Raw genomic sequence first — 21,525 nt, 5'->3', positions numbered from 1 at the left:
TTATTAAATAGGCAATCCTTTTCCTGTCAATCCATTCCTAGTTAATGAATGAAACTTTAGTTTAATTAGATCCCATTTGTCAATTTTTGGTTTTGTTACATTGCTGTGGCATCTTCATAATGAAATCTTTGCCCCTGCCTATGTCCTGAATGGTACTGCCTAGTACCATTCTGTCTTCCAGGGATTTTATAGTTTTATAGGGATTTTATAGTTTTGGATTTTACATTTAAGTCTTTAATCCATCTTGAGTTAATTTTTGTATATGGTGTAAGGAAGGGGCCCTGTTTCATTCTTCTGCTTATGTCTAGTTAGTTATCTCAGCACCATTTATTAAATAGAGAATTCTTTCCCCTTTGCTTGTTTTTGTTAGGTTTGTTGAAGGTCAGATAGTTGTAGGCCTGTGGTGTTATTTCTGGGATCTCTATTCTGTTCCGTTCGTCTAGATGTCTGTTTTTCTATCAGTACCATGCTATTTTGGTTACTGTAGCCCTGTAGTATAGTTTGAAGTCAGGTAGCAACCATTATGCCTTCAGCTTTGTTTTTTTTGTTGTTTTTGATTTTTGTTTGTTTGTTCTTTTCTTACAATTGCCTTTCTATTCAGTCCTTTTATGGTTCCATATGAATTTTAAGATACTTTTCTCTAGTTCTGTGAAGAACGTAAATGGTAGTTTAACAGAAATAGTACTGAATCTATAAACTGCTTTGGGCAGCGTGACCATTTTAACAATATTGATTCTTTCTGTCCATGAGCATGGGATGTTTTTCCATTTATTTTTATCATCTCTGATTTCTTTGAACAGTGGTTTGTGGTTCTCCTTGTAGAGATTTTTCACCTCCCTAGTTAGCTGTATCCTAGGTATTTTTTTCTTTTCATGACAGTTGTGAATGTGAGTCCATTTATGACTTGACTCTTGACTTGGCTGTTATTGGTGTATAGGAATACTAGTGATTTTTGCATATGCTTTTGTATTCTAAGACTTTGCTGAAATTGTTTATCAGTTTAAGAAGCATGTGGGATGAGATTGTGGGGTTTTTAGAGATAGTATCATGTTATCTGCAAACAGGGATAGTTTGACTTCCTCTTTGGATGCCTTCTTTCTCTTGCCTGATTGCCTTACTAGAACTTTCAATAGTATGTTGAATAGGAGTGGTGAGAGAGGGCATCCTTATCTAGTGCCACTTTTAAGGAGATATTCTTCCTGTTTACTCTTTTGCACTGCTCTGATGACAATTTTGCTGTAATTCTTACCTTTTCCTCATTGTGTAATGTGTCTTCCCCATTCCTGGGCACTTTTAAGATATATTACTTTGGTTTATGATATATTAGGGGATCTGTATTAGATTTCCAGGGCTGCCATAACAAAATACTGCAAACTGAGCACTTAATCAACAGAAATGTATTGCTTCACAGTTCTGGATAAAATGGAATTCTGAAATCAATATGAACAAAGTGGCTTCTATTAAGGACTGTGGAAAACAATCTCTTCTCTGCCTTTGCCCTAGCTTCTGGTGGTTTGCAAGAAGTCTTTGGCATTCCTTGGCTTATGGATGCATTACCCCAATATTTGCCTTTCTGTTCACATGAAGTTCTTCCTGTGTCTCTGTCACAGTATCTAAATATCTTCTTTTTATAAGAGCATCATTTATACTGGAAGTACAAGACCATATTTCCCTCTCTGACCTAGTATCAAAAGTCTAGATTTTGGTTTTTATATTTTGCCCCAAAACATGATGGTCAGCCTAGATATCATTCCTCATATTCTGTTCTGGCTTTAACTTCTTTCAAATTCTGACACTGTAACTTTTAAACATATTTATTACAGGATAATAGGAAAGGATACTTATTAGTTTATTTTTTCATCTGCCAATTCTGTGTTTTCAGTCACATACATACAAACATGTACACAATTTTTTTTTCTTTTAGCTATGCATTACACAAATTTTCTAGTTACACATTTAAACTGATACAGAAAAATTAGACGTTCTCAGATTTGTGTTTGTAATGCTTAAAGAGTTAAGAAATATATCATGATTTAAATAAATATCAGAGATAAATAATATGAAAAACACTTCGAGTCCACACCCTTAGCAAGCATTTTTAAATATCTTCTCACTTCAAATTTATTTCTTGTTTTTTTTGGTCTTTGAGACAGGGTCTCACTCTGTAGCCCAGGCTGGAGTACAATGGTGCAATCAGCTCACTGCAACCCCAAACTCCTGGGCTCAAGTCATTCTCCTGCTTTCTCCCAAATAACTGGGACTGCAAGTGTGCATCACCTTGCTGGCTATTTTAATTTTTTTTTTTTTTTTTTTTTTTGTAGAGATGGAGTCTCACTGTGTTGCCCAGGCTGGTCTTGAATTCCTGGCCTCAAGCAATCCTCCTGCCTTGGCTTCCCAAAATGCTGGGATTATAGGCCTAAGCCACTGTCCCGGCCCAAATTTCTTCACTGTGATTGTGTCTGAATCTCTGGCTTCTGTCCTGTCATTTCTTCACTTTAATCATTGTACATAACTTTCCGGTAGGTCCCCATTCAAACCCCCTATACATATACATAATGTTGGGTCATTTCCCATACTTTATATCTCAGCCTAAATAGAAATTTCACAAAGAAGATTTTCTAACTACCGTAGTTAACTACCTTATTTTATACCCCTCCATAAAATTTTCTATTGGAGTACTTTATTTACTTAAAAGCATGTGTAACAATCTATTTTTATATAGAAAGTTTATTGCAGATTACTGTTAATTGTCTTTCTTTCTATAATATAAGCTATAGATGTGAACAAAGTCCTTTTCTTTCATACATGCCATTATATTCCTACCATCTATCATAATGCCTGACACATGAGTACACTGAATTGATATCTATTCATTGGATGAACTGATTTAATGAGAAAGTGAAATAAATGTGTTTTACTGTATCAGAAATACCACCTGTTCAAAGCTCTAGAATTTTGGCATGCAAAATTTAAAATCAGAGACTATCATAGTTTGATTACTTGTTTCATGCTTCTTAATCAGTAAATTATGGCAGATAAAAAAATGGCATACCAAAATAATTTTTGTGAAGTATGTGCAATATAAAAAGTATTAAAATAGAAAATAAGATACGAGTAAAAATATTTCAAGTTATTACTTGCTTTTGTTTTCACACATAATAATTTTCTCTTTAATGTCTTTATTTTAGTATCCAGATGCAATAGGTTTGGAGGGATTTTCGGTTATTATAGCTCAACTGCTTGGCCTTAATGTAGGATTAACATATGATGACATCACTCAGTGTTTCTGTCTGAGAGCTACATGCATCATGAATCATGAAGCAGTGTAAGATGTTTTCTTAATTAATTTCACTTATATTTTTATAAGGTTGTTTCCAAAATGTGATAAAGTTTTTAAACTTTTATATTCCACACCACATCGATAGCTAGAAAGGTATGTCATGCTTGAAAAGTTATCACACAAAAATTCTCTATACTTAGGGACATATACTATAGATTGATCTATATCTACGTCTGTGCACACACATACACATCACTGACATCGCATTCATATTCTTTCTTGTCATGCCCAACTTTTAAGCAGAGGTTTCAAAACTTGATTGCTTTGTACCCATCTTAAACAAAAGTCTTATTTTGTATACAATATTTTTAATTTTCAGTTGGAAATTATATGGTCCAAGTAGAAGATATCTTCTGAGTCCCTATCTATTTATCCCCTAATTTTGTGTGAAGAGATTTTAGTGCCCAATATTTGCAGTATTTGTAGCTTTTTGCATGAGTGTCTTGCAAAGGTATGGTAATACTTATTCCTATTAAAACAAAGTATTTTAAAATAGTAGAGACGATTTGATTAAATAACATTATTCTGTGTAATATTTCTCTTACTTTTTCATAGTTGTTCCACAACAAATGGGTGTTAATACAAGCGAAAGCATTTCTTTTTGCTCTTAAACTTCCAACTCTGAAACTTTAGAAGTTATACATTGATTTCCTTGGAGGCTTAAAGGACTACCCAGAACCTCTGTCATCTCAGATTTTGCGGTTTAAGTATTTGCTATCTGAGACATGATTGTCTAACATAGCGCTATAGACATGATTGTCTAACATTTATAATGCTAATAAATGATTGTCTAACATGATGCTGTCCAATAGAAATAAAATATGAGTCACATATGTAATTTTAAATTTTCTAGAAGCTTTGACAAGGTGAAATTAATTGTAGTAATATATTTTAATGATATATTTTATGTAACCCATTAGATCCAAAATATTATCACTTTAACAAGTAGCCAAAATAAAAATTGTTAATTCGTTATGTTCTATTCTAGTGTAGATGTGTATTTGTGTTGGGTATGGATTGTGAGAGAAAGAACAGAGTCCAGGGTCACACCAATGTTATCAGCCTTAGCCACTGAAAGAATGGAGTATTCAGCAACTGAGAACAGACATGGTTGTGATAAGTAGTTCAATACCACATACGGTATATTTGAAATGTCTACTGTACATCTATTAGACATTTCTCCTAGACATACTAGTGGAACTATACCTGTGAACATGTAAATAAAGATCTCCCCGGGACTTATATTTTAGTGTGAAATTTAGGTAACATGAGATGAAATTTTGAAAATTAAAACTAATGAAACATTTTTACGTAATGCAAAAGTGCTATATAGAAAAATATTGAAAGTGGAAGGAGAATGAAGAGGGGGCACAATTTAAGATAGTGTTGTCAAGAAAGATCTCTCTGGGAGGTAACACTTGAGCAGACATCTGACTGAAATGAAGAAAGAAAGCTTGAACTGTATAACAGAAGAGAACACTATGTAGAGGGAACACTAGATAGATGGTTAGATACAGAGATATGTAAATGCATAGATACATGGATACATAGATTTAACCACCATACCTTATTGCATTACTTTGATGAGAAAATACATTTTCAGTTTGTTTCTTTGTTTGTTTGTTTTGAGACGGAGTCTCGCTCTGTCGCTCTGGAGTGCAGTGGCGCGATCTCAGCTCACTGCAAACTCCACCTCCCTGGTTCACGCCATTCTCCTGCCTCATCCTCCCGAGTAGCTGGGACTACAGGCGCCTACCACCACGCCCGACTAATTTTTTGCATTTTTAGTAGAGACGGGGTTTCACCGTGTTAGTCAGGATGGTCTTGATCTCTTGACCTCGTGATCGGCCCGTCTCGGCCTCCCAAAGTGCTGGGATTACAGGCGTGAGCCACTGCGCCCCGCTGAAAATAGGTTTTCGATGTAATTTTTAAAGAGAATGTTAAAGATAAGCAATATTAAAATTGAATTATCATTGGTTTAATCTCTGCTAAGGTATAGATTTTGGGGTGGCCATCTTGTGATTTATATGATTATGTATGGAGTGTTGTTTAGATGTGGTTTTATTAGCAAGGTTTATTTGCCTGAGGAATATTATTTTATTTTAGGAGTGCCAGTGGTATAAAGATTTTTAGCAACTGCAGCATGCATGACTATAGATATTTTGTTTCAAAATTTGAGGCTAAATGCCTTCAGAAGCTTTCAAATTTGCAACCATTACATCAAAATCAACCAGTGTGTGGTAATGGGATTTTGGAATCCAATGAAGAATGTGACTGTGGTAATAAAAAGGTGAGTAACAAAGATTGAAACGCGAGCACAGTTTTTATGTTTCTGATAAAACATAAGACATGTTTGTCATGGTATATATAATGATATATGCAACTATGCCATTAATTTATAACTGAAATATGAGAAAGAGGATGAGTTAAGATGTATAAATCACATTCCCACACTTCTTAAATTGAGAAGGCAAGTCTGTCGTTAACACTAGGTTTGCATATCTGTTTCCAATCATGCCAGCAGATTGATTTTGAATTTATTGGCTAAATGAAGTCCTTTTTATTATCCACATCTCAGTTCCTAATTCATTTGGCTTCATTCTCTATTTTCTCTACAAACTTCTACTAAATTTGGTCCAAATTTTGCCCTATCTCTTGTTCTTGCAAGAATTGCTAAACATTGTAATGAGGTTTTTAAATCCTTCTCAGGCATTCCTGCATTTACAAATTTTTGAATGACCAAAATTTGTTTTATTTATTCATTTAAAAATATATGTATACACCTGATTATAATTTCATCAATCAAATGTTCAGTGAACATTATTTTCAACAGGTGAGATGACATGCTTAATCCACTTTAATTATTGTCCCATAATATTTAACAATTTGTCTCTATTTCAATAAAGTTTCTTCATGATTTATCCTCCAACAGTTACATGAATTCCTTCTCCCTACATAAACAGCTGTCACCACATTTTAACACACTGTTAAATTCTCTCAATTTCTCTTAAGTCATCCTATATTTCACAAGGTAAAGCCTATATGTAAGAGTCTGTGTGCATCTATATATGTGTATACGCACACACATATCACACTTAAACATATGTAGTACATACATAGTACACACACACATACCTGTATATATATATGTGTATATATATATATATACACATATATATATATATATATTTACCAGTTTCCAATTATCTCATATTTTTCCATGCTATCTTAGTTTTCTGATAAGCTGTACTGTGCTCATCTTGCAGTCTCCTGCCCCTAAATATGGTATCATTTACCTGCCAATAAATACTAGCTGCTTTTTATGAAGCATAAAATAAAGCAACACAATCTGGGTCTAGGTCTTCACATTTTGGGTTTCTACAACTATAGAATGTAGGCAGATTGACACTAAGAGCAGATACAGCCAGTGTCTCATCAGTATTCCCTTTATATTTGCTGTTCCGGCAGTACTTTTGTTTCAAGTATCAGAGACTTTCTGCTGGAGTGTGCCTCCTGTTACCTCAGTGGTATGTGCATCCATTAGCACGGTGAGCTCAATGTGCTTGGAAACTAATGATCAGCCATCAGATAATTATGATGGTCAGTCCCAGATTCCTTTCTCCTTGTGAGGAAATTCTCTGAGGCATTTTCTACATCAGAGTTCTTTAACTGTGGTCAGTTGGTTAAATCCAGCTGCTGCCTGCCTCTTCTTGTAAATGAAGTTTTATTGAATTACAGCCATGCCCGTGTGTTTGAATGTTGTCCATGGCTGCTTTTGTGCTATAATAGCAGAGGTAAATAGTTACAACAGATACTATATGACAAGTAAGTCTGGAAAAACTATTTGATGTTTTACAGAAAATGTTTGTTAATCAAAAGGGAATTTACAGAGTAATTTGAACTATATGAAAGTTAAATGTAATGAAAACCAAGGCATTTCAGAAAGATTCTATACAGAATCTGTGATAACACCCCTGACATCAGAGGCCCTGAAACACCGTTACAGTTATCACAGATTCTATACCCAGTCACTTTGAAAACCAATTGTAGACTTTTTGTAAAATAAATAAAGTTATACGTTTCTACTAACAGCAGTGAAGAAAAAATTTCTTATACAAGACTAAGAAATAAAAGGTATCAAACTCAGAAAAGAAGTTAAATTGTCTCTGCAGATGACTCGATCATATTTATAGAAAACCCTAGTGTCCAACAAAAAATTAGAACTAATAAATAAATTCAGTAAAGTTGCAGGTTACAAAATCAATATACAAAAATCAGTAGCTCTTCCTGCAGTAACAACAAACTGTATGAAAAAGAAATCAAGAACACAGTCTCATTTACAATATCTACAAAAAATAAATACTTGGGAATAAATTTAACCAGGGAGATGAAAGATCTGTATACTGAAAACGATAAAGCATTGTTGCAGGAGTGAAAGGAAACAAATAAATGGAAAGATAAACCATGTTCAAGAACTGGAGAAGTTAATATTGTTAAAATATCTATAGTGGTTAAAGTGATCTACAGATTCAATGTAATCTCTATCAAAGTTCCAGTAACATTTTGCATGAAAATAGAAAAACAATCCTCAAATTCATGAGAAACCCCATAAGACCTTAAAACCCAAGCAATCCTGAGTGAAAAGAGCAAAATCAGAGGCATCACAATACCTGACTTCAAAATATCCTACAAAGCTGTAGTAATCAAAACAGCATGATAATGACATAAAAACACGTAGACCAATGAAACAGAGTATAGAGCCCCAAAATAAATTGACACATTTATAGTCAATTGATTTGTGACAATAAAGGATGTCTACTAACTATCCAGTTTACTAACTGTATATTCACATGTAGAAGAATAAAATTAGACCCTTGTCTCACAAAATATAAAAAACCAATGCAAAACGGACTAAAGATTTAAAACTAAGACATGAAACTATAAAATTATTAGAGGAAAACATAGGAAAAGCTCCACAACATTGGATCTGGCCATGATTCATAAATATGGCACCAAAAACACAGACAACAAAAACAAAAATAGAGAAATGAAATTATATCTAACTAAAAAGCTTCTACACAACAAAGGAAACAGTCAACAGATTAAAGGGAGAACTTAAGGAATTGGAGGAAATATTTGCAAACTATACATCTAATAACAGGTTAATATAAAAATACATAAGAAACCTCAACCACTCAATAGCAGGAAAACAATCCAGTTAAAAATGGGCAAAGGACCTCAATAGACATTTCTCAAAAGAGGACATACAAATGGATGAAAGGTATATGAAAATATGCTCAAAATCACTAATAATCTGAGTAATTCAAATTAAAATCAGAAAGAGATATTACCTCACATCTGTCAGAATACTATCATCAAAATAGATGACTGATAACAGATGTTGGTAAGGGTGTGGAGTAAAGGAAACCCTTGCATGCTATGATGGAAATATAAATTAGTACAGCCATTACAAAAACAGTATGGAGATTCATAAAAAAAATTAAAACTTCATATAATCCAGTGATCCCATTACTGGGTATATATACAAAGGAAATAATAGCAGTATGTTGAAAAGATGTCTGCACTCCCATTTTAATTTCAGCCCCATCTACAATAGCCAAGGAATGAACCTAAGTGTCTATCAGTGAATACATGGATTAAAAATCTGGTAGAGATACACAATGGAATACTACTCAGCCTTTTTTAAGAGAAGAAAATCCTGCAGTTGGTGACAGCATGGATAAAACTGGAGGACATATGTTAAGTGAAATAAGGCAGGCATAGAAAGACAAATACATCATTTTCTCACTTATTGTGGAATCTAAAAATGTGAAACATATACTAGCCAGGAGTAGAATGGTGCTACCAGGGGCTGGGGGTGGGAAACTGGGGTGACGGTGGTCAAAGGTTACAGAATTTAAATGAGATAGGAGGCATAAGTTCATGGCGACTATGGTTAATAAAGATGGATTGTATACTTGAAAATTGCTAAGAAAGTAGATTTTAAGTGTTTTCACCACAAAATAATCACAAGTTTGTGTGGTAATGCATGGGTGTATTAGCTTGGTTTAGCCATTTTAGAATGTATACATGTATCAAAACATTGTGCTGTATATCATTAATATATAAACTTTTGTTTTTCATTTTTAAAAATGTATTTTTTAAAAAATCAACAATAATGGTCATTAAAGTTGAAATATAACTAAAGATCTTATATAGATATTAAAAAATGGTAAGATCATATCACACACATTATGTAAGTAAACAATCAGATAAAATTGACAGATTATTCTAAAATTGTATTTATAAACACTAACATGAGTCGATATTTAAAAAGTGAATAAATAGCCTTAAAGGAAATCCTATCTATAATTTCACAACCTCTCATCAGAGAGAAGTTCATACCACATGACTCTACAAGTAATTATTTAAAAGTTAAGGAATTCTACTGATTTTAGACTTAGGAAAAAACCTAATATGCCCTTACTTCTTTGAGGATAAAATAATCTTGATGCGAAAATCTGATGAAGATATTTCAAGAATAGTTTTTATGTGTTTTTAATTGATATATCATAGTTGTACATATTTTGGGGGTACGTGTTATATTTTGATACATGTATACAATGTGAAATGTTCAAATCAGAGTAACGAATATCTTTTATTTGTGTTGGGAACATTACAGTTCTCTTCTAGCTATTTTAAAATATGCAATAAATAATTTTAAACTATAATTTACTTATTGTGCTACTGGACACTAGAACTTATGTTTTAATTGTATTTCTGTACCCATTAACCAACTTCTATTCATCCCACTTTCCTTCCCAGCCTCTGGTAACAACCATTCTACTCTCTGCCTCCGTGAGACCCACTTTATTGGCTTCCACACATGATTAAGAACATGTGATATTTGCCTTCCTGTGTCTGACTTACTTCACTTAAGATAATGTCCTCCAGTTACATCCATGTTGCTGCCACTGACAGGATTTCATTCTTTTTATGACTGAATAATATTCCATTGTGTATATAAACCACATTTTCTTTATCCTTTCATTTGTTGATGGGCTCAGGTTGATTCCACACCTTGGCTATTGTAAATAGTGCTGCAATAGACATGAGAGTGCAGATATCTTTTCAATATACTGATTTCCTCTTTTTTGGATGTGTACCCAGCAGTGGGACTGCTGGGTCATGTGGCAGTTCTATTTTTTGTTTGTTGAGGAAGCTTTATACTGCTTTCCATAATGACTATAATATTTTAGATTTCCATTAACAGTGTGCGAGTGCTTCCCTTTCTCAGCATCCACATTAGCATTTGTTAGTTCTTGTCGTTTTGATAATAGCCATTCTAACTGGGATGAGATGATATCTCATTGTGGGTTTGATTTGTATGTCCCTGATGATAACTGATGAACATTTTCTCCATATATCTGTTGTCATTTGAATGTCTTACTTTGAGAAGTGCAAGGACTTTTTGTCCATTTTTAAATTGGATTATTTGGTTTTTTCTATTCAGTTGTTTGAGTTCCTTATATACTTTTATGTTAAGCTATTATCAAATGTGTAATTGGCAAATATTTTCTCCCATTCTTTAGGTCGTCTCTTCACTCTGTTAATTGTTTCATTTGCTGTACAGAAACTTTTTAGCTTGATGTAATCCCATCCATTTTTACTTTTGTTCCCTCTGCTTTTAGTCTTGCTTAAAAATAACGTACCAAGACAAATTTCCTGTAGTGTTTCCACAATGTGTTCTTCTACTAGTTTCATATTTTCAGGTATTACATTTAAGTCTTTAACTCACTTTTAGTTAATTTTTGTAAATGATGAAAGATGGAGATCTAGTTTCATTCTCTTGCATATAGATATTTCATTTTCCCAGTGCCATTTATTAAAGAGACTGTTCTTTTCCCAATGTATGTTGTTGGATATGTCCATATTTCTCATGAACACAAAATCTTCACTAAATGATTAACAAATTGAAAGTAATGATACAACATATACATAAACAGTAACATTATGTTCTATTTTTGGGAATAGAATGTAAAAACAGTGATCATCTCAATGATAATAAATTTTGAGAAAAAGGGACAAGAGGGAAATTTATTATATTTAAGAAAGTGTATCTATAAAATCTACAGTCAACATCATACATAATAGTTGAACAACCCAGAGGTCGGAAATGAGGCAGTGAAAGATCTGTTGTCATCTTTCACACTTATTATGGAATGTGATAAACTAGGCACCAAAGCAACAAAAAGAAAATACATAATAGTTGGAAGAGAGGAAATTTAACTTTCTTTATTTATAATCATATCATTGTGTACATAAAACCCAAAATAATCTAGAAATAAATTATTTGCCTGTATAAATGAATTTATCAAGGTCACTTGTTACATGGTCAATTCATAAAAATCAAATACTTCTTTATAAATGATTAGAAGAAAAAATTTTAAAATAACAGCATCTACAATAACACCCAGGAACACAAAATACTTGGGAATATATATAATAAAACCTGTATAAGACTACTAAATATAAAACTGCAAATCATTAGGAGAAAAATTATGGAAGTACTTAATGCAAGGATATGTCATGTTTTAAAATTAGAGGAACTAATATTGCTAAGATGTAATTTTTGGTCCAAATTCATCATCCCCAAGTGCAATTCCATTTCATATGCTAGCAGGAATTGTGTTTGTGTATGTGTTGGTGTGTGTAAATAGACAAGCTGATTTTAAAGTTTAAATGGAAACATGAAAGGCACAAAGCTAGCCAAAGTGATCTTGAAAAAGAAAAATTTGGTCCACTGAAATTTTCAGAAATCTATTTTCATTATAAAATTATAGTTATTAAGGCAGTATGGTATATATGCTTGGACAGACACAGACAAATGAAACAGAATGGAACTTAGAATAGACCTACATAAATATAATTACTGCTTTGTGACAAAAAGGACATAGGAATGCAATGTAGAAAGGATGCCTTTACAAAAAATGATGCTGGGATAATTCAATATACATAAGAAACAGTCTTTACCTATTTGGGTTATATATAGAACCTGATTCCAGATGTATTGTTGATAAACGTGTAAAGGCAAAAAAAAAAAAAGTGTGAAACATAAGTGTATATGTACTCTAATAATTTTCTCTAAAAGTCAAAATTACCTAATATTTACAAATTGAATTTTGATAAAATAAAATATCAGATAAGATATTTAAAGGGTAGATTATACAATAGGAGATTGTTTTCTCCACATAAATGTGGCAGAAGATATGTACTCAGATAAAGAATACATATAAATCAATAAGAAAATGACAGACTTTCAGACAGAAAAATTGACCTAATTCTTAAACAGAAACTTCCAAAATGGATATGCTAATGGCTTATAAATTTGTGAATCGATGCTCAACATCCCAAAATGCAGATTGAAAGCATAATTTGAAAACAACCAAACACCATCAGAATGGCAAAGAAGAAAAAATTGGTGAGGATGAGTCACTGTAGCTATTATGCACTGCTGTTGGTAGTGAAAATTGGCAGAAGAAGTGAAAAGTTGTGCTATTTTATTGTAAAGTTGAACACATTCATAGCTGTGTTCCAGAATTTCACTCTCAGGTATACATAAAACATAAAACATATTGTAATAGCAAAGAAAAGCAAACAGAGAAATAGCCCAAATATTCTTTTTCAGCAAAATGAAAAACAAATTGTGCTATAACAATAAAATAAAGTATGCTGCACAAAACAAAGTGGTTGAATTCAATAAACATTATTTTGAGCAAGATAACCTAGACCAAGAAAATTATGGTAAGCTGAAAAAATAAAACTATTATAAACTGTTAAAAGGCAAGATCACATTTCCCTTTATTGGTTAATAGTCTCTAAAAAGTGTGTTTTTGTTGCTTTTTTTTTTTGAGACAGTCTTGCTCTATCATCCAGGCTGAAGTGCAGTGGCTTAATGTAGGCTCACTCTAACCTCTGTCTCCCAGGTCAAAGTGATTCTCCTGCCTCAACCTCCTGAGTAGCTGGGATTACAGGGACCCACCACCAAGCCTATTTAATTTTTTTTTTTTTTTTTTTTTTTTTTTTTTTTTTTTGTATTTTTGGTAGAGAGGGGATTTCGCTATGTTGCCCAGGCTGGTCTTCAACTCCTGGCCTCAAGTGATCCACCCACCTTGGCCTCCCAAAGTGCTGGGATTACAGACATGAGCCAAGGTGCCTGGCCTAGTTACTAAAAAGGAGTTTAAGGAATCGTCTCAAGACTTGACGACACTGTTCACATTGTTTTGGGGAAATGTTGTAGATTTCAATCTCTTCTAGAAGTGTATTCAACATATAACTAGATATATGTTAATTTAAAAGGTAAACAGTACATCTAAAAAGGAATATATTGGAAATTGTATTTTCAATGAAAAAGACATGAAAGAACAAAGTCTTGATAGTCTTAAAAATGAGAAGAGAGGAAAAGCAAAACAAAATAAAACCTATGATACCTCAAAATATTAAAATATAATGATGTCAGAGTAAGAACATAACATTTCAGGAATGGACATAACTATTAAAAGGTTATATTTTCCTATTAAATGAGAGACACTTATGTTATAAAATATCCAGCTACATGCTGTTTACATTTCCGTATCTACAGCAATCGAAACACATAGGGAATTGTTTTAGGAATCTTTGAGCTGAGATTACTGATGGCAGTCTTGCTGGTGAATATTAATAATTTGTTGCTTTTTATTAACTGAGTGAAATGAAACATTTATAAATCAAAGGAAAAGAACTTAAAAGAATCTATGGCAAATCCCTTAAACTGTTTCATTAATATAATTGTGATAGGCAGAATATTGTCCCTCAAAGGTGTCCCCATCTCATCCTTGAACCTGTGTGGATGTTATTTCACGTGACAAAAGGAACTTTGCAGGTGTGATTAAGTTAAGGACCTTGTGATGGAGAAAGTATACTACATTATTCAGATGCATCCAATGGCTCAGATTTTTTAAAGCAGAAGAGGAAGGAGAAGAAAAGCTGATAGTGATGTGCTATGACAAAAATTTGACTTTCCTTTACTGGCTTTAAAGATAGAGGAAAAAACCATAAACCAAGGAATTTGAGGGGCCTTCTATGAACTGAAAAAGGCAGGAAAATAGATTTTACCAGAAAGCTTCCAGAAAAGAATCCAAGCCCACCAATACCTTGATTTTTAGCTGATTGGACTGCTACACTACAAAAGTTTAGATCATATATTTGTATTGTTTTAAACCACTAAGTTTGTGGTAACCTGTTAAAGGTTACGGCAGTAAGATGAAACAAACACAATTATAGTAAGTAATAAGTAGGGGTTATTTATGCTGGTTTCTTAGTATACCACTGGAGATTTCTTTCCCAGAAATCTAAGTAAAAATAACACTGCATTAGTGAGGGCTGAAAATGGAATAATGCTTCTGAAGAGTACCTCACATGCACCTCTTCATTATAACCTGAATGTTGGAGGGCAGATGTTCTATTACAACTCTTCTTATTTGAGTTGTGGAGAGGAGTACTTCCTATATTCTCTAATCAACATTTAAAAAGTAATATATTTTTCAAAATTGAGAACAAGACAAATAATAAATGTAAAGAACACTTCACATTTCCAACTTGATCTCTTGCTAGAAAACATTTAAAATAGTTTTGGGGAATGAAAATATCTGAGTCTTAATATAGAATGCCTCAGAGAAATTTGGGACAATTAGAATGCATGACGGATTTTTAAAATAACCCACGGAATTTTGAAATTATGTAATCTTTTTTATTACAAAGTTCCCTTGCTATTAGATTATACCTCTCAGTGGCTGTTGTTATATGTTATCTGATATTTGATTAATTGTTTGATAGCTAAAAGAATTGATTGGATTTTAAATGTAAAGACCATCGATGCTAGGAAGAAACTGCATCAACTAACGAGGAAAGTAACCAGCTAATATCACAATGACAGGATCAAGTTCACACATAACAATATTAATCTTAAATGTAAATGGACTAAATGGTCCAATTAAAAGACACAGACTGTCAAGTTGGATAAAGAGTCAAGACCCATCAGTCTGCTGTATTCAGGAGACCCATCTCACATGCACAGACACACATAGGCTCAAAATAAAGGGATGGAGGAAGATCTACCAAGCAAACGGAGAACAAAAAAAAGCAGGGGTTGCAATCCTAGTCTCTGATAAAACAGACTTTAAACCATCAAAGATCAAAAGAGACAAAGAAGGCCATTACATAATGGTAAAGGGATCAATACAACAGGAAGAGCTAACTATCCTAAATATACATGCACCCAATACAGGAGCACCCAGATTCATAAAGCAAGTCCTTAGAGACTTACAAAGAGACTTAGACTCCCATACAATAATAATGGGAGACTTCAACACTCCAGTGTCAACATTAGACAGATCAACGAGACAGAAAGTTAGCAAAGATATCCAGGAATTGAACTCAACTCTGCACCAAGCGGACCTAATAGACATCTACAGAACTCACGACCCCAAATCAACAGAATACACATTCTTCTCAGCACCACATCACACTTCTTCCAAAATTGACCACATAGTTGGAAGTAAAGCACTCCTCAGCAAATGTACAAGAACAGAAATTATAACAAACTGTCTCTCAGACCACAGTGCAATCAAACTAGAACTCAGGACTAAGAAACTCACTCAAAACCACTCAACTACATGGAAACTGAACAACCTGCTCCTGAATGACTACTGGGTACATAACGAAATGAAGGCAGAAATAAAGATGTTCTTTGAAACTAATGAGAACAAAGATACAACATACCAGAATCTCTGGGACACATTTAAAGCAGTGTATAGAGGGAAATTTATAGCACTAAATGCCCACAAGAGAAAGCAGGAAAGATCTGAAATTGATACCCTAGCATCGCAATTAAAAGAACTAGAGAAGCAAGAGCAAACACATTCAAAAGCTAGCAGAAGGCGAGAAATAACTAAGATCACAACAGAACTGAAGGAGATAGAGACACAAAAAACCCTCCAAAAAATCAATGAATCCAGGAGCTGGTTTTTTGAAAAGATCAACAAAATTGATAGACTGTTAGCAAGACTAATAAAGAAGAGAAGAGAAGAGAATCAAATAGACACAATAAAAAATGATAAAGGGGATATCACCACCGACCCCACAGAGATACAAACTACCATCAGAGAATACTATAAACGCCTCTATGCAAATCAACTAGAAAATCTAGAAGAAATGGATAATTTCCTGGACACTTCCACTCTCCCAAGACTAAACCAGGAAGAAGCTGAATCCCTGAATAGACCAATAGCAGGCTCTGAAATTGAGGCAATAATTAATAGCCTACCAACCAAAAAAGTCCAGGACCAGACGGATTCACAGCCGAATTCTACCAGAGGTACAAGGAGGAGTTGGTGCCATTCCTTCTGAAACTATTCCAATCAATAGAGAAAGAGGGAATCCTCCCTAACTCATTTTATGAGGCCAACATCATCCTGATACCAAAGCCTGGCAGAGACACAACAAAAAAAGAGAATTTTAGACCGATATCCCTGATGAACATCGATGCAAAAATCCTCAGTAAAATACTGGCAAACCGAATCCAGCAGCACATCAAAAAGCTTATCCACCATGATCAAGTGGGCTTCATCCCTGGGAAGCAAGGCTGGTTCAACAAGTGCAAATCAATAAATGTAATCCAGCATATAAACAGAACCAAAGACAAAACCACATGATTATCTCAATAGATGGAGAAAAGGCCTTTGACAAAATTCAACAGCCCTTCATGATAAGAAATCTCAACAAATTGAGTATTGATGCAACGTATCTCAAAATAAGAGCTATTTATGACAAACCCACAGCCAATATCATACTGAATGGACAAAAACTGGAAGCATTCCATTTGAAAACTGGCACAAGACAGGGATGCCCTCTCTCACCACTCCTACTCAACATAGTGTTGGAAGTTCTGGCTAGGGCAATCAGGCAAGAGAAAGAAATAAAGGGTATTCACTTAGGAAAAGAAGAAGTCAAATTGTCCCTGTTTGCAGCTGATATGATTGTATATTGAGAAAAACCCATCATCTCGGTCCAAAATCTCCTTAAGCTGATAAGCAACTTCAGCAAAGTCTCAGGATACAAAATTAATGTGCAAAAATCGCAAGCATTCTTATACACCAGTAACAGACAAACAGAGAGCCAAATCATGAATAAACTTCCATTCACAATTGCTTCAAAGAGAATAAACTACCTAGGAATCCAACTTACAAGGGATGTAAAGGACCTTTTCAAGGAGAACTACAAACCACTGCTCAGTGAAATAAAAGAGGACACAAACAAATGGAAGAACATACCGTGCTCATGGATAGGAAGAATCAATATCATGAAAATGACCATAATGCCCAAGGTAATTTATAGATTCAATGCCATTCCCATCAAGCTAGCTACCAATGAGTTTCTTCACAGAATTGGAAAAAACTGCTTTAAAGTTCATATGGAACCAAAAAAGAGCCCGCATTGCCAAGACAATCCTAAGTCAAAAGGACAAAGATGGAGGCGTCACGCTACCTGACTTCAAACTATACTACAAGGCTACAGTAACCAAAACAGCATGGTACTGGTGCCAAAACAGAGATATAGACCAATGGAACAGAACAGAGCCCTCAGAAATAATACCACACATCTACAGCCATCTGATCTTTGACAAACCTGACAAAAACAAGAAACCGGGAAAGGATTCCCTATTTAATAAATGGTGCTGGGAAAATTGGCTAGCCATAAGTAAAAAGCTGAAACTGGATTCTTTCCTTACTCCTTATACGAAAATTAATTCAAGATGGATTAGAGACTTAAATGTTAGACCTAAAATCATAAAAACCTTAGAAGAAAACCTAGGTAATGCCATTCAGGACATAGGCATGGGCAAGGACTTCATGTCTAAAACACCAAAGGCAATGGCAACAAAAGCCAAAATTGACAAATGGGATCTAATGAAACTAAAGAGCTTCTGCACAGCAAAAGAAACTACCATCAGAGTGAACAGGCAACCTACAGAATGGGAGAAAATTTTTGCAATCTAGTCATCTGACAAAGGGCTAATATCTAGAACCTACAAAGAACTCAAATTTAGAAGAAAAAAACAAACAACCCCATCAAAAAGTGGGCAAAGGATATGAACAGACATTTCTCAAAAGAAGACATGCATACAGCCAACAGATACATGAAAAAATGCTCATCATCACTGGCCATCAGAGAAATGCAAATCAAAACCACAATGAGATACCATCTCACACCAGTTAGAATGGCAATCATTAAAAAGTCAGGAAACAACAGGTGCTGGAGAGGATGTGGAGAAATAGGAACACTTTTACACTGTTGGTGGGATTGTAAACTGGTTCAACCATTGTGGAAAACAGTATGGCGATTCCTCAAGGATTTAGAACTAGAAATACCATTTGACCCAGCCATCCCATTACTGCATATATACCCAAAGGATTATAAATCATACTGCTATAAAGACACATACACATGTATGTTTATTGTGGCACTCTTCACAGTAGCAAAGACTTGGAATCAACCCAAATGTCCATCAGTGACAGACTGGATTAAGAAAATGTGGCACATATACACCATGGAATACTATGCAGCCATAAAAAGGGATGAGTTCATGTCCTTTGTAGGGACATGAATGCAGCTGGAAACCATCATTCTCAGCAAACTATCGCAAGAACAGCAAACCAAACACTGCATGTTCTCAGTCATAGATGGGAACTGATCAATGAGATCACTTGGACTCTGGAAGGGGAACATTACACACTGGGGCCTGTTATGGGGTTGGGGGTGGGGGGAGGGATGGCATTGGGAGTTATACCTGATATAAATGACGAATTGATGGGTGCTGACGAGTTGATGGGTGCAGCACACCAACATGGCACAAGTATGCATGTGTAACAAACCTGCACGTTGTGCACATTTACCCTCCAACTTAAAGTATAATAGTAATTAAAAAAAGAATTGATTGTATTTTTCATGGAAAATGGCCTACGATGTCTCAGTTTTCAAACATATTTTCTAAGGATCCCCTGGTATTGGAATGAATAATTTTTTTAAAAAAACAAGCAAATGCACAAAAAAGCAAGTATGTGTGTGATATACTATGAAAGAAAACCGAATTATAAATATTGAACAGTATGTAAGTGACAACAATTACTAAAATTGTAAAATCTAAGAAGATGGGCAAGATATTGAACTGAATATAACTAACGAGTTGTCTCTGAAATATATAAAACAAAATACATGGACTATGCACATATCCATAGTCCACAAAGCTTTAATATAGCTCTTTCAGGCTGTCAAACAACTAATCAATTATAAGATAATGTATAACAACAGTCACTAAAAAGCATATTCTAATAGCAAAGGAACTTTATAATGAATAAAAGAATATATGTAATTTTCAAAATTCCATGGGTTATTTTAAAAATCAGTCATGCATTAGATCATGCTGAAAATAATTATAGACACTAAAAAATCTGAAAATAAACATATATTCCCACAACATAATAAAAGTGGATATTAACCTAAAACACGTTGTCCTGAAAATTCATCTGCAAAGAAAAAGAAATGCTTTATTTTTAAATACATTTAAACTGGGGGTGGGGTGAAGTCTTGAGTTTTTGTATGTGACTGAAGTTAAGTTGTTATAAGTATACAATAATTTATTTTAAGTATAAGATATTTTATGTAAGCCTTATGATAACCACAAAGCAAAAAACTATGGCAGGTGCACAAATGAGAAAGGAATTAAAACATAACACAAAAGAAAATCACCAAATCACAAGGATAAACAACAAGAGAAGAAGAAAAGAACAAAGATCTACAAAACAACCAAAAAAAAAAAAAAAAAAAACTAAAAAAATGGCAGTAGTAAATTCTTGTCTATAAATAGTTACTTTGAATATAAATGGATTAGAGTATTGAATCAGAAGACACAGAATGGCTGAATGGATTTTTTAAAAAGATTAAATTATATGCTATATCTAGGAGACTAGCTTTAGCTTTAAGGACCCACATAGGCTGAAAGTAAAGGAATGGGAGACTGTATTTCATGCAAATAGTAACCAAAATAGAACAGGGACAGCTATATTAATAACAGATAAAGTAGACTTCAAGTGGCATACAGTCACAAGAAACAACAAAATACATTGCTTAATGAAAATGGTACAATTCATCAAGAATACATAACAGTTATAAATGCATCCAATACTGAAGTACCTAAGTTTATAAGGTAAATATTAACAGACATTAAAGGAGAAATAGATGGCAATACAATAATAGGAGATGATTTTAATATTCCACTGTCAACAATGGACATATCAACCAGACAGAAAATTAACAGGAAAGTACTGGAAGAGTTATTTTAAAAGAGTAATATGAACATTCCAGTCCTGAAATTAGGAAAATATAACATAAGCATAAAAAGGTAGTAATTCTAATCAATAATAGCAAATGCAAACATTTGTAACCTGTGAAATATTAATGCAATATTGTGCAGAAACAGTTAACCTACCAGCCCTGAAGTTGCCATCTTTAGAAAGACCTGCTTCTAAGGTTGGCCCTCAGTTCAGGTCTGAGAATTTGAAGTTTTAAATGTTCCATAGGTAATAATGTTGGTTTGCTTTCCCAGACTGTAATGTTGAACAATTTAATTTATAGTGGATACCTGCTTCCTTTTGGGATTTTAGAATTTTGGTTATTGTGATTGATCATTTAAGTACATGATCAGGATGCCTATATGACCATACTCACATAAAAATGCTGAGTCTCAAATGGGCTTCCCTAGGCAGAAGTGTTACATGCAATCTTGCCTTTTTGCTAATAGAGAAGGGAACATGCTTATTGTGCTTTCTCTTACACTGGGTAGATGAAATTTGTGTAAGGAATTCTCCGGACTTTATCGGATATGTATTTTTCCTTTACTAATCCAGGTGTATATTCTTGCTGTGCTGTTGTAATAAATCTTACATGTGAATGAAACTGTCTTCTAAGTCCTATAAATGTTTCTGGCTAATCATCACATATGTGTGTGGTGTTGGGGGCCCTGGAAACACTGATGAATTAACATTGGCATAGTTGTTTATGTAAAACTAAAGACACATGTAAGGAGCATT

At 33.9% G+C, this 21,525-nt stretch overlaps 1 protein-coding gene across 3 annotated transcripts in view; it reads left to right on the top strand.

The window, feature by feature from the left end:
- Positions 1–21,525, top strand: part of LOC104676327 (disintegrin and metalloproteinase domain-containing protein 18) — a 163,245-nt gene that overhangs the window by 55,295 nt on the left and 86,425 nt on the right. For all 3 annotated transcript variants that reach the window (XM_030937875.1, XM_030937874.1, XM_030937873.1), the window contains 2 exons: positions 3,189–3,325; positions 5,447–5,630. In XM_030937875.1, the coding sequence (XP_030793735.1) occupies positions 3,189–3,325; positions 5,447–5,630 (321 nt within the window). The remainder of the gene's footprint in view (positions 1–3,188; positions 3,326–5,446; positions 5,631–21,525) is intronic.

This window comes from Rhinopithecus roxellana, chromosome 9 (assembly GCF_007565055.1).
Source record: "Rhinopithecus roxellana isolate Shanxi Qingling chromosome 9, ASM756505v1, whole genome shotgun sequence".
In the NCBI taxonomy this organism is placed as follows: Eukaryota; Metazoa; Chordata; class Mammalia; order Primates; family Cercopithecidae; genus Rhinopithecus; species Rhinopithecus roxellana.
Note: the sequence above shows the minus strand (reverse complement) of the source record. Positions and strands in the feature narration are given on the sequence as shown.